The sequence below is a fragment of the Dendrobates tinctorius genome, unplaced genomic scaffold (assembly GCF_039654945.1).
Source record: "Dendrobates tinctorius isolate UK_male_01 unplaced genomic scaffold, ASM3965494v1 ptg000138l, whole genome shotgun sequence".
NCBI lineage: Eukaryota > Metazoa > Chordata > Amphibia > Anura > Dendrobatidae > Dendrobates > Dendrobates tinctorius.
In genome coordinates this window covers 13,937,196-13,951,702 of record NW_027361806.1, presented here as the reverse complement: position 1 = coordinate 13,951,702, position 14,507 = coordinate 13,937,196, and the positions used below count along the sequence as shown (strand labels likewise).

Here is a 14,507-nt window from a genome sequence, read left to right as displayed (position 1 = left end):
AGGGAATGGAGTTAGCGCTGATTGCTGCTGTTAACCACTTACATGCTGCTGTCAGTCTCTGACGCCCATCACCCCTCCATAACATGAAGCATTGAATGTGCAGGGAAATAGAGAGCCTGTAAGAGTGAAACGGTGTAACATTTTTTAATGAAAAAAAAAAATCACAAAATTACTTTTTAGCTCCAAACACATGCAGTTAAATAATATTGTCCCCTGAAGAAAACATCCCCTTTAAGGACAACGCCTTTAAGGAATGTCCTGCTGTGAATGTGGGTAGGTATTGCTTTCCATTTCTAGGTCTCGTTAACATTTTTCTTCTGGAAGGAAAGATCTAGTCTCGTGAACATTTTGTTCCCCAGGGAGGTGATTAGTGCAGAGTCTGATCCTTCATGTTCGGTGTCTGCAGAGATGAGCTTTTGTTCCTTCTGTTTCCCCCCCACAGGATGATCTGAAGAGACGCTCCATGTCCATTGACGACACGCCTCGGGGGAGTTGGGCTTGCAGCATTTTTGACCTGAAGAACTCCCTGCCGGACGCACTGCTTTCTAACCTCCTGGACCGGACCCCAAACGAGGAAATAGACCACCAGAATGAACACCAAAGGAAATCCAGCCGGCACAAAGAGGTCTTCGCACTCCACCCGGCTCAGGACGAGGTGCGGCCACAGATAATAGACATGGGGAAACTGCGCTGACCGGGCGGCCCTATGACTTGCCATGCTATATGTAAGGAGGTGTCGACAGGATTCCCTCCAGACATCCGGCATCGGCCCGTATGGCAGCACCCAAAGCCTCTGCGGCTGTCCATGCCGACTCTGTGCCCAGTGCCCCAGTAATAAAATATTTGTTTACTCTTTTAATAATATTGTAACAAAAGGAAAAATGTTACAATGATGCTTCTTTCATGTTTCCCCACAAAAAAAGATAACATTTCCCCTTTCTGGGATTTACATTTTTTTTGGTTCCGGATTATTTTCCGGATGTCGCATTGACAGCGCTGCAGCTAAATCAGTGAGTTTTGCACCAGTTAACGGAAGACGCCTCCGATTGGAAGCAGCAGTGGAGACGCGGAGCTGGACCTTCTGTCGTTTTCACGTCTTCCATATTTTGCCTTATCCGCAGGATGAACCCATCGAGCGCCTCATCGTGCCCGAAGTACCCAAAGAACATTTTGGGCAGCGGCTGCTAGTGAAATGCTTGACCCTCAAGTAAGACGGGCGTCCGACGTGCAGGTTAGATCGCAGAGATTTGGGGTGAGGCTGCACATGTCTGAATTATTGAGTTTTGTATTAAATATCCGGAATCAGTGCCGCGCCCCGCTGCTTCTTGCTTACCTGGAAAAAATTAACGAAGCAGGTGACCAAGGAGTGTTACTGCAAGACCTGACTACGCAGGGTTTATTTGCAGTCTGTTACCATGGAGAGACACAGCTCTGCATAGGAGCCGCACACATATTTGCAGTCTCAATATTTTATGACCGTGGGAGAGCAGAGGGAGGGCATGCCTTCTGATTCCAGCAATGGTCGGGTCTGACTCTGAACAGTCATCAATGAGATAATGAGTCCAAAAGACTGGCCTAGAGGAGTTGAATTGGGCGCCAATGTCCCTCCTGACACCCCATACAACTCCTCCTGGCAGAAGTCTTAGGACTGAAGGAGAACAGGCGCTCCCAGTTATCACCAGTGGCTAGGTAGAGAGTCTTGGGACATGATGCAGCGGAGGCCGTGACTTTATAAGATTTCCTGCTATTTATTGTAAATCTTTCCATGCTAACGTGTTGGGGTCTTTCCTTATCTCCCCCCCCTTATATGCATAACATTACGATGGCGCCCGGCCCAAGTCTCGTCTCGCTCTCATTTTACGAGGCACCGGGGATGTCGGCCTCAGCGGCGTTCTTGCCCGGAGACACGATTTCTGATAGAAATTTCCTTCCCTCATTAATAATAATGATGTCTTCCCATTTTATTAGTCCTAATCTGCATCAGTGGCTGCGGGGTCGTTCCTCCGACGGCCGCATTATAGGTGTACAGGAGGCGACGCGCGGCTGCGGGGGACCACCTCGCTTTCTCATCTATCAACCACATTGTAGGGGCAAATGAATTTTCCGATTTATGAGATCCCGGCTTTATAAAGCAGAATATGTAGATTTTAAAGGGGAATTCTACCTATTAATATCCTCAGGTGAGGATGGTAGGACGCGTGCACCGCTCCAGGAGAGCGCAGAGACGTGAAGCTTTGGTTATATACCGTAATATGAGGGGCGATCACTCCACCGAACCATGCAGTGCATGTAAGTGGCCACTAGAGGGAGCCAGACTAGTATCCTGGATTATACAGGGGTTGGTTGTAGTATACATACATCAGAGAAGTGAGTACACCCCTGACATTTTTGTAAATATTTTATATCTTTTCATGGGACAACACTGAGGATCTGACACTGTGATTCAATGTACAGTTGCCAGTGTGCCGCTTGTATAACAGTGTAGATTTGGTGTCCTCTAATAACTCAACACACAGCCATCAATGTGTAAACTGCTGGCAACAAAAGTGAGTACACCCCCAACTGAAAATGGCCAAATTGTGCCTAATTAGCCATTTTCCCTCTCTGGTGCCCCCCTAAGGCTGGAGAGGATGGGGGAGTGTCAGCAGTGCCCCCCCCTAAGGGCCCCGTCACACATAGCGATCTCGCTAGCGAGATCGCTGCTGAGTCACAAGTTTAGTGACGCAACAGCGATCTCACCAGCGAGATCGCTGTGTGTGACAGCGATCAGCGACCGGCCCCCTTGCCTGTATCGCTGATCGCTGTAGGAAACCACTGGACATTTCTTTTGTCGCTGGTCTCCCGCTGGCCAGCACGCATCGCTGCGTGTGACAGGCGGGAGACCAGCGATCAGCTGGTTACTAAGGTACACATCGGGTATCCAAGTGACGTACGTCCCTTGGATACCCGATGTGTACCTTAGTTACCAGCTCCCTGCATCAGTGCTCTGGTAACTAACGAACACAGCGACGCCGCTGGTGAAGTTGCCTGTGTGACAGCTCACCAGCGATCACATAGCGACTTACCAGCGATCCTGACACGTTGATATCGTTGTCTGGATCACTGGTGAGTCGCTATGTGTGACTCCAGCCTAAGGCCCAAGGGGATGGCGGAGCATTAGCAGTGACCCCCCCCCCCCCCCAGGCCGGAAGGGATAGGGGAGCTTCGGCAGTGCCCCCATAAGGCCGGACGAGATGGGGGGAGCTTCGGCAGTGCCCCCTAAGGCCGAACGGGATGGAGGAGCTTCGGCAGTACCCCCATAAGTCTGGATGGGATGGGGGAAGTTCGGCAGTGCCCCATAAGGCCGGACGGGATGGGGGGAGCTTCGGCAGTTACCCCATAAAGCAGGAGGGGATGGGGGGGAGCGCTTCGGCAGTGCCACCCCTAAAGCCAGAGGGGATGGAGGAGCGTCTGCAGTGCTGCCCTAAAACCAGAGGGGATGGGGAGCTTCAGCAGTGCCCCACCCAAAACCGGAGAGGATGGGGGAGCGTCTGCAGTGCTGCCCTAAGGCAGGAGGGGATGGTGAATGTTGGCAGTGCCCGCCCCCCCCCCCCCCCCCCCCCCCCAAGGCCACAAAGGATGGGGGAGCAGCTGCAGTTCCCCTGTGAGACCAGAGGGAGCAGTGGAGGTCCCCCCCCAAGGCTGGAGGGCATGGCTTGTTGGGGTGTCTCCGAATGCCAGGTTTTGGAGGCGCTGAGACTGTTGGGGCATAAGTGATAGGTGTACTAACTATGAAGATACAGGGCATAAATACCGGCCCCTCCTGCCACCACTGAAACGCTAATGTATGTACAGGTAATATGACATAGCCGAGTCTTTCAGGGGTCTGGGAATCTTCCCTCTCTTCTCGGAATCTCCTGGACATTGTATACAGGGCAGCCCCCGTTCCCACCAGTGTGCATAGTGCAGAGATGGCACATTGTGGGGTCTCATCACAGGGTCGTCACTGTCGCCGATCGTCTCTCAATTCTTATCTTTTTTCTGATGCGTAAAATTCCTTTTTTCTTTTCTGCATTTTAGATTTGAGATCGAGATCGAGCCGATCTTTGCCAGTTTGGCTTTGTACGATGCCAAGGAGAAGAAGAAGGTGAGTGGCGTCCGTAGCCCCCGGGATGGGCCTCCACCATGTGCCTCTATCATGTGGGCCTGTAGTTTGTTTCTGATGTCAGTCATGGTCCAGACCCCTCTTTTCTGTGTTCCCCCTCCCACCATCACCCTGTAGTCGGGGATCCTGACAGCTTGATAGGAATCCTAATGTCCCAATCTTAGAGTTCCATAATGATTTTTACATTTTTATTTTTCCAGATTTCAGAAACCTTCTACTTTGATCTCAATTCAGAACAAATAAAAGGCATGCTGCGCCCGTACGTCACCCCGGCAGCCATCAGTAGCTTGGCTCGCTCCGCCATTTTTTCAATCACTTACCCATCCCAAGACGTCTTTCTGGTTATTAAAGTGAGTGTTGTCTTCATTATCTGCCGATGCTTCGTCTTTGGTGTGTTTCAATTCCACAACATTTTCTAGCATTCTGCTTGTTGTCGATGAATAGTCCTCCTACCAATATCCCCAGGCTGGAAACGCTGTGCACATAGGACTTGTGACAGTTGTGGGTTTGGTTCAATGGTGTTCTGTCCAGAAAATGCTGTGTGCCCTAAATCCAGGCTGACACATCTGCACTGATACATCGTGACAAATGAAAGCTTTGTGGGCCCTGCTGAGCCGGCTGCGGAGCGTTCGTGTGCCCCGCTGAGCCGACTGCGGAGCGGTGCTGTGTGCTCCTCTGTGCTGGGTGTGGAGCTTTGCTGTGCGCCCCTTCCTCTAGGCTGGCAGTGGAGTATTGCTGTGCCCCTTCCACTGTGCTAGGAGTGAAGTATTGTTGTGAGTCCTTTCCTCTGTGCTGGGTGTGGAGCGTTGCTGTGCGCCCTCACTGTACTGGGTGCGGTTCAGTGCGTTGCTGTGCGCCCCTTGTGCCGATTGTGGAGTGTTGCTGTCCCCCTCCTGCTTTGCTGGGTGTTAGAATGATGATGTGCGCCCATTCCTCTGTGTTGAGTGTGGAGCGTTGCTGTGCTCCCCCTATGCTGCGTGCCGAGCTTTGCACTGAATGTTCATCGGTTGACTTTCTGTATCTTTGGACAGTTTGTTGTGATTTATTCTGGTTGTGGTCCTGACATTAATACTTCTGGTACCTTTCATTCCAGCTGGAAAAGGTTTTGCAGCAGGGCGACATTGGGGAGTGTGCCGAGCCGTATATGATCTACAAGGAGGCAGATACCGCCAAGGTGAGCGGTGGTGACACACAGTATCCCATCATCTCTGAGATTATCACACATCAGTCCTGTCACCGGCCCAGAAATATTTGCTTCCAATATTTCCAAAGATAATTATAGTAGGTGTAACATTCATTATAATAACCGCAGCTGCTGCTTATCCTCTTTTTGTACAGAAGCAGTAATAAATGAGTCTTTGCTCAGTTCTTTCCTTTTCTATAATGCTTGTAACTTTACCATTTCTGAAGGCACACGATGGGGACACGTTTTAGAGATAGAAGCGGGTCCCAGCAGTTATGAACGTCATCTATTGGACACTTGTGACGTAATCCTATTGGCATATCCTAAATGATCCTGATGGGAAACAAATGGCTGGACCTTAAAGGGGGTGTCTGAAAAGTAACCATGACAGCCGCCGTCACTTATTTCATGCTGCTCGATGCAGATGTCTCTAAGCAAGTTCCTGTCAAGCCGATAAGCAGCATAGTGAATGAGCGCAACTTATCTTTTACTCAGCCTGACAGGTCTACAACGGGACACTGCGCTATGCTGTAAACTGTCCTGATGCCACCTATCCTAAAGACTGCCAAGGACCGATTGCATCCTGAAATAGGTGATGGCGGCCAGCTTTGATTAGTTTTTGTAGAACCCTTCTGAGGCTGAATAATTCCAGCTGCTCAAAGGGTGTAATGTCTTACGCACCATCCATAGTATCCATGCTGCGGTTCCGTTCCACGTTGCAGTGCCGTTCCACGCTGCAGTGCCCTTCATCTTTCCGTTCCCCTTCCACGCTGCAGTGCCTCTCCACGATGCGGTGCCCCTTCACGCAAGTTGCAGGCAAAGTCGGAGGATCCGGCTGCAGGTTTCTGGCAGCACATATGATCAATGTGTCATGGACTTGGTCCTTATGCTGTAAGTGACGCCTGTGTTCTCTGCTTCTGTTTGTCCTGTCCTGATTCCTCCTTGTAAATGACTTTACAGAATAAAGAGAAGCTGGAGAAGCTGCGGAGTCAGGGCGAGCTGTTCTGCCAGCGGCTGGGGAGGTATCGCATGCCCTTTGCATGGACAGCAATTCATCTAATGAACATAGTGAGCAGCGCCGGGAGCCTGGAGCGCGACTCCACAGAGTTAGAAATAGGACCTGGAGGTATTACGCTGGCATTTTTATACTCGTCTGTAGAAAGGTTGTCGGAGGTGGGAATTGTTTAAAGACCATCGATTATTAAGAAAACCAGGAACACCAACTTGCTGAACTTTAATTGCTTTATTGTTCAGAGTTCGCCATGTCTGTTATAAAAAAGCTCAACTAGTAACTTATATTAGATGAACGGGTCTACAACAAAATCACAAGGGCAATCTGTATCTTATCTAAACATAGTCTTATGTAATAAAACATTTTACCGTTTTGGGTATACAGCTCCTGTGCAGACCTATGCCTCTCAGTAAATGCATGGTTTGTTTGTAGGCTGCACCCGTGCGTTACTCTTGCATTTCATGCACTGCAGGGTATATCCCGTATGAGACTGATGAGCTGCATTTTTGTGAAATCCCAGCTGACAATGTCATGTCAGTGTGAGGGAGTTATGGGGTGAACAAAGGGCACAGCAGTGAATAAGATCAAATAAGCTTACAGGTAATGACAATTGGGCTCTGTAGCTCAATGTGAAGGGAGGTAATGCCCACTGAGGTCTGGACCTGAAGCACTACATGCAGGGAGGTAATGCCCACTGAGGTCTGGATCTGAAGCACTACATGCAGGGAGGTAATGCCCACTGAGGTCTGGATCTGAAGCACTACATGCAGGGAGGTAATGCCCACTGAGGTCTGGATCTGAAGCACTACATGCAGGGAGGTAATGCCCACTGAGGTCTGGACCTGAAGCACTACATGCAGGGAGGTAATGCCCACTGAGGTCTGGATCTGAAGCACTACTTGCAGGGAGATAATGCCCACTGAGATCTGGATATGAAGCACTACATGTAGGGAGGTAATGCCCACTGAGGTGGTCTGGATCTGAAGCACTACATGTAGGGAGGTAATGCCCACTGAGGTCTGGATCTGAAGCACTACTTGCAGGGAGATAATGCCCACTGAGATCTGGATATGAAGCACTACATGCAGGGAGGTAATGCCCACTGAGGTGGTCTGGATCTGAAGCACTACTTGCAGGGAGATAATGCCCACTGAGATCTGGATATGAAGCACTACATGCTGGGAGGTAATGCCAACTGAGGTGGTCTGGATCTGAAGCACTACATGCAGGGAGATAATGCCCACTGAGATCTGGATATGAAGCACTACATGCTGGGAGGTAATACCCACTGAGGTCTGGATCTGAAGCACTACATGCAGGGAGGTAATGCCCACTGAGGTCTGGATCTGAAGCACTACATGCAGGGAGGTAATGCCCACTGAGATCTGGATATGAAGCACTACATGCTGGGAGGTAATGCCAACTGAGGTCTGGATCTGAAGCACTTCGTTCCGTGGGAGAATGCTTATTGAGCTCTGAATTCTGCCGGTCTGCACGTACAGTTATGCATTTAGGGTGGTAATGCCCACTGAGCTCTGAAGCTGCAGCTGTACATGCCTTGAGATAATGCCCACTGGTGTTTCAATTCTGCAGTTCTATGACAAAGGTGCATATTAAGGCTCTGGCATAAAATTACTTAAATCCACCTGTAATTACTGTTGTTGTTTGTTTTTTTTTTTAATCTAAATACGGAGGCTTAATATTATTTGCAGATAATATTCTAATCTATCTCTCGTTTCTTCAGAACGGAAAGGTTCCTGGTCAGAACGTCGCAATTCCAGCATTGTTGGCAGGAGGTCCTTGGAGCGCACCACTAGCGGAGACGAGTCCTGCAACCTGACAAGCTTCCGGCCTGCAACACTGACCGTCACCAACTTCTTTAAACAGGTGGGAAGACCGATCCCAGACAGTTATTGACAGTGGGACAAACATGAGGAATTACACCGCTCCCATTACACTTCCACCCCCTCCACCATACCCTTCTCTGTTTCAGGGTAACTATATAACTACATAACTACCAGACTTACTAATTTGAATGTAAAAAGGTGGGTGGGGGGTTGTTCTTGTTTTCTGTAATTTTACATTTTTTTTTCCATGTTGAAAGCTGTTTATCACCTTGGTTCATTCTGCACATCGGAAGTGGCAGAACCCACCTCTAAAGCAGGATAGGCACCGAAACCCGCCTCTAAAGCAGGATAGGCGCCGTAACCCGCCTCTAAAGCAGGATAGGCGCCGTAACCTGCCTCTAAAGCAGGATAGGCGCCGGAACCCGCCTCTAAAGCAGGATAGGCTCCGTAACCCACCTCTAAAGCAGGATAGGCTCCGGAACCCGCCTCTAAAGCAGGATAGGCGCCGGAACCCGCCTCTAAAGCAGGATAGGCGCCGGAACCCTCCTCTAAAGCAGGATAGGCTTCGTAACCCTCCTCTAAAGCAGGATAGGCGCCGTAACCCGCCTCTAAAGCAGGATAGGCTCCGTAACCCGCCTCTAAAGCAGGATAGGCGCCGGGACCCGCCTCTAAAGCAGGATAGGCGCCGGGACCCGCCTCTAAAGCAGGATAGGCGCCGGAACCCGCCTCTAAAGCAGGATAGGCGCCGGAACCCGCGTCTAAAGCAGGATAGGCGCCGGAACCCGCCTCTAAAGCAGGATAGGCTCCGTAACCCACCTCTAAAGCAGGATAGGCTCCGGAACCCGCCTCTAAAGCAGGATAGGCGCCGGAACCCGCCTCTAAAGCAGGATAGGCGCCGGAACCCTCCTCTAAAGCAGGATAGGCTTCGTAACCCTCCTCTAAAGCAGGATAGGCGCCGTAACCCGCCTCTAAAGCAGGATAGGCTCCGTAACCCGCCTCTAAAGCAGGATAGGCGCCGGGACCCGCCTCTAAAGCAGGATAGGCGCCGGGACCCGCCTCTAAAGCAGGATAGGCGCCGGGACCCGCCTCTAAAGCAGGATAGGCGCCGGAACCCGCGTCTAAAGCAGGATAGGCGCCGGAACCCGCGTCTAAAGCAGGATAGGCGCCGGAACCCGCGTCTAAAGCAGGATAGGCGCCGGAACCCGCGTCTAAAGCAGGATAGGCGCCGGAACCCGCGTCTAAAGCAGGATAGGCGCCGGAACCCGCGTCTAAAGCAGGATAGGCGCCGGAACCCGCGTCTAAAGCAGGATAGGCGCCGGAACCCGCGTCTAAAGCAGGATAGGCGCCGGAACCCGCGTCTAAAGCAGGATAGGCGCCGGAACCCGCCTCTAAAGCAGGATAGGCGCCGGATCCCGCCTCTAAAGCAGGATAGGCGCCGGATCCCGCCTCTAAAGCAGGCTCAAAAAAAGTAAAATTTAAAAAAATAATAAGCTTATTCTTTACCGCCACATTCATCAAAGTCCGACGTAATAAAAAAACATTATTAAACTCCACCTAAATAAAAGTTATGAATCTCAGAAACTGGCAACACAAGTAATTCAGAAAAAAGTTACAAAAAAAAATTAAACATCCATTTGATATCGCCGTAATCGTACCAATGTGAAGAATCATAGTGTTGTGGGTTTTTTTTCTGTTACTGTAAAATAACAACCAAACATAAAACAACTCTCATACCTCAGAAAAAAAAAAGTTATGGCTCTTTGGAAAAAAGAAAAAAAAAAAATTGGTGTAATCCATTAAGGGGTTAAAAAAAAACACCCCATAAACTAGTTGCAAAAAGTTTCGTGTTGGGGATATTTTTTTTTTAACCCCTTGATTTCACCAATTTTACCTTTTTTAGGCCACCACGACGTGAACCTGTAGATGGATCTGTTCCCCGCATTCTGTGGATTACTTCTTCATTTATTGTTGTTTTTTCAGGAAGGCGATCGACTAAGTGATGAAGATCTGTATAAATTCCTGGCCGATATGAGGAGACCGTCTTCTGTTTTAAGAAGGCTGCGCCCCATTACTGGTAATTGATGTCCTCCGTTACACATGAGCCAGCGACGGGCGGGGATCCTGCAGTGATGTGTTCGTTAGTCACCAACTTCTTACATGATGAGTCAGGGACAAGGAGCGGAGCTGCCGGCAACCGTAATCTCCTCCATCCGGTGTCCTCGTGTCCCATCCTGGACACGAGGTGCGCTCTGCTCTGGCGTTGTCTTTTGTACACTGGGAGCTTTGTTACGACAGCAAGGTTTTATGTTTATCTTATATTTAAGATTTTTTGTTATTTATCAAATATCAGTATCTATATTAAAAGAAAATATATATCTCATTACACTGACCGGTGACATCTCTATACACAGGAGATGACACAGAATCCATCATTCACAATAGATATCACAGCTCACCACCTCCTCCTGAACAATGACTGATAACACCTTTATACACAGGAGATAATGCAGGCTCCACCATTTACAATAGATGTCACAGCTCACCACCTCCTCCTGTACAATGACTGATAACACCACTATATACAGTAGATAACACAGGATCCACCATTCACAATAGATATCACAGCTCGCCTCCTCTTCCTCTTGTACAGTAACTGATAACACCTCTATATACAGGAAATAACACAGGATCCAACATACACAATAGGTGAAGTCACTACTCACCTCCTCCTCCTGTACACAGGAGATAATGCAGGATCCACCATTCACAATAGATGTCACAGCTCACCTCTTCCTCCTTCTGTACAATCACTGATATCAGCTGTATATAGAGGTGTTAACACAGAATCTAGCATTCACAATTGCTGATGTCACAGCTCCCCTCCACCACCTCTCTGCACAGACTGGCTGCTATAAATTCTCATATCAGTCGCTCAGATGAGATGGGCGCTCCCATAACGCTGTAAAAAAAGTAGAACAAAAATAATCCACAATCAGAACATAGAAACCAATAACAAGAAACAAAACTGTATCACTCTGGATTTAATCAGTAAACAATATCTATGTGATACATTCCCTTTCAAGGGAACCTGTCACCTGTTTTGGCTGCTATAAGATGCTGCCACCGCCTTTCAGGGCTTATACGCAGCATTCTATAATGCTGTAGATAAGCCCCCGATCCGACTTGCAAGAGAAGAAAAATAAGTGTTATTACACTCACCTGTCGGGTGGTCCGGTCCGATGGGTGTCGCAGATCCGGGTCCGGCGCCTCCCTTCTTCTTGCGATGCCGTCCTCCTGCTAGCTTCATGGCTTCCCAGCATTGCGCTCCTGCGCAGGCGCACTTCTATGCCCTGGTGAGGGCAGAGCAAATTCCTGCAGTGCGCAGGCGCTGGACCTCTCTGACCTTTCCCGGCACCTGCGCACAGCAGTACTTTGCTCTGCCCTCACCAGGGCATAGAAGTGCGCCTGCGCAGGAGCGCAATGCTGGTTAGCGACGATGCAAGCAGGAGGACGGCGATCATAAGAAGATGGGAGGTGCCGGACCTGGACCTGTGACACCCATCGGACCGGACCGCCCTGCAGGTGAGTATAATAAAAGTTATTTTTCTTATCTTGCAGGTCGGATCGGGGGCTTATCTACAGCATTATAGAACACTGTAGATAATGTTTGGTATCTTTTATAAAAGGATAGAAGACTCTGAATCCCAGATTGTTCTATTTTCCAGCTCAGCTGAAGATCGACATCTCGCCGGCACCTGACAACCCCAATTATTGCCTGACACCCGAACTGTTACAAGTGAAGCCGTATCCGGACAGCAGAGTGCGGCCGACCAGAGAGATCCTGGAGTTCCCCGCCCGAGACGTCTATGTCCCCAACACTACTTACAGGTGATGTACAAGACGGTTCTCATCTTATTTGATATAGCTGCAAAGAAAAGAAACCTGGTGGGGTTGTTGTCACCTCTTTAGATTTATGCTTCTCAGTCCGAGGGCAGCATAGAATAGGGTCAGGGTGCCTGATTCCAGCTATGTCACTTACTCGTCTGCTTGCTGCAGTTTTCATGCTATCCCTGTGTTATCTGCTGCAGCTCTGCTAGTCTTCTCATTGATAAGCTTTATCCACATCATTGATTGACATCTTTCTGCCTACTGTGTGCATAGGCAGCAATGAACCAATCAATGGTGGGTGGTCGGGTTATATAAAGCTCATGTAAATAATGCATCTACACAGTGACTGCACCAGCAGAATAATGAGTGCAGCTCTGGAGTATATAATACAGGATGTAACTCAGGATCAGTAATGTAATGTATGTACACAGTGACTGCACCAGCAGAATAGTGAGTGCAGCTCTGGGGTATAATACAGGATGTAACTCAGGATCAGTAATGTAATGTATGTACACAGTGACTGCACCAGCAGAATAGTGAGTGCAGCTCTGGGGTATAATACAGGATGTAACTCAGGATCAGTAATGTATTGTATGTACACAGTGACTGCACCAGCAGAATAATGAGTGCAGCTCTGGACTATAATGCAGGATGTAACTCAGGATCAGTAATGTAATGTATGTACACAGTGACTGCACCAGCAGAATAGTGAGTGCAGCTCTGGAGTATAATACAGGAGGTAACTCAGGATCAGTAATGTAATGTATGTACACAGTGACTGCACCAGCAGAATAATGAGTGCAGCTCTGGACTATAATGCAGGATGTAACTCAGGATCAGTAATGTAATGTATGTACACAGTGACTGCACCAGCACAATAGTGAGTGCAGCTCTGGAGTATAATACAGGAGGTAAATCAGGATCAGTAATGTAATGTATGTACACAGTGACTGCACCAGCAGAATAGTGAGTGCAGCTCTGGGGTATAATACAGGATGTAACTCAGGATCAGTAATGTAATGTATGTACACAGTGACTGCACCAGCAGAATAGTGAGTGCAGCTCTGGGGTATAATACAGGATGTAACTCAGGATCAGTAATGTATTGTATGTACACAGTGACTGCACCAGCAGAATAATGAGTGCAGCTCTGGACTATAATGCAGGATGTAACTCAGGATCAGTAATGTAATGTATGTACACAGTGACTGCACCAGCAGAATAGTGAGTGCAGCTCTGGAGTATAATACAGGAGGTAACTCAGGATCAGTAATGTAATGTATGTACACAGTGACTGCACCAGCAGAATAATGAGTGCAGCTCTGGACTATAATGCAGGATGTAACTCAGGATCAGTAATGTATGTACACAGTGACTGCACCAGCAGAATAGTGAGTGCAGCTCTGGAGTATAATACAGGAGGTAACTCAGGATCAGTAATGTAATGTATGTACACAGTGACTGCACCAGCAGAATAGTGAGTGCAGCTCTTGAGTATAATACAGGAGGTAACTCAGGATCAGTAATGTAATGTATGTACACAGTGACTGCACCAGCAGAATAGTGAGTGCAGCTCTGGAGTATAATACAGGAGGTTCCTCTCTCCTCTGTATCAGTCTGTCATTGTTAGTTTGTTTACTGTAAGTGATATCTGTAATTTGTATGTAACTCCTTCTCATGTACAGCACCATGGAATCAATGGTGCTATATAAATAAATAATAATAATAACAATAACTCAGGATCAGGTCAGGATCAGTAATGTATGTACACAGTGACTGCACCAGCAGAATAGTGAGTGCAGCTCTGGAGTATAATACAGGATGTATCTCAGGATCAGTAATGTAATGTATGTATACAGTAACTGCACCAGCAGAATAGTGAGTGCAGCTCTGGAGTATAATATTGGATGTAACACAGGATCAGTAATGTATGTATACAGTAACTGCACCAGCAGAATAGTGAGTGCAGCTCTGGAGTATAATACAGGATGTAACTCAGGACTAGTTCAGGATCAGTAATGTAATGTATGTACACAGTGACTGCACCAGCAGAATAGTGAATGCAGCTCTGGAGTATAATGCAATACATTACTCAGGATCAGTAATGTAATGGGACTATATGTACTATACATTATTTTATGTATAAACTGTCGTACAAAGAGGAATAAACAAAAGAAACAGTCGGATCACTGTAAGTAAAGTCGTTATTTTATATACAGAATTTCCTGTAGTTGCTCATCTTTCGTCTCTCATTGTTCCTGCGCTCAGTGTAATCTCCTCCTTGGTCCCAGTGTTCGGGTTCGTCGCTCTCGTATCCGTCTATAGCAGCGATCTGCAGCTTTTATGACTCCTCCATTGATGATCCCGGTCCCTTTACATCCTCCGCGCCTCCTTGCCAGTTGCAGAGGTAGCTGCAGTCAGCTCTCCTCTGAG

General features: G+C 48.3%; 1 protein-coding gene across 14 annotated transcripts in view; it reads left to right on the top strand.

Annotated features, from left to right (window-relative positions):
- The window catches only part of DOCK7 (dedicator of cytokinesis 7), a 109,295-nt gene that overhangs the window by 14,954 nt on the left and 79,834 nt on the right, over positions 1-14,507 (top strand). For all 14 annotated transcript variants that reach the window (XM_073544642.1, XM_073544646.1, XM_073544652.1 and 11 more), the window contains exons 6-14: positions 443-655; positions 1,122-1,207; positions 4,060-4,126; positions 4,345-4,494; positions 5,238-5,318; positions 6,288-6,453; positions 8,084-8,226; positions 10,167-10,260; positions 11,912-12,074. In XM_073544642.1, the coding sequence (XP_073400743.1) occupies positions 443-655; positions 1,122-1,207; positions 4,060-4,126; positions 4,345-4,494; positions 5,238-5,318; positions 6,288-6,453; positions 8,084-8,226; positions 10,167-10,260; positions 11,912-12,074 (1,163 nt within the window). The remainder of the gene's footprint in view (positions 1-442; positions 656-1,121; positions 1,208-4,059; positions 4,127-4,344; positions 4,495-5,237; positions 5,319-6,287; positions 6,454-8,083; positions 8,227-10,166; positions 10,261-11,911; positions 12,075-14,507) is intronic.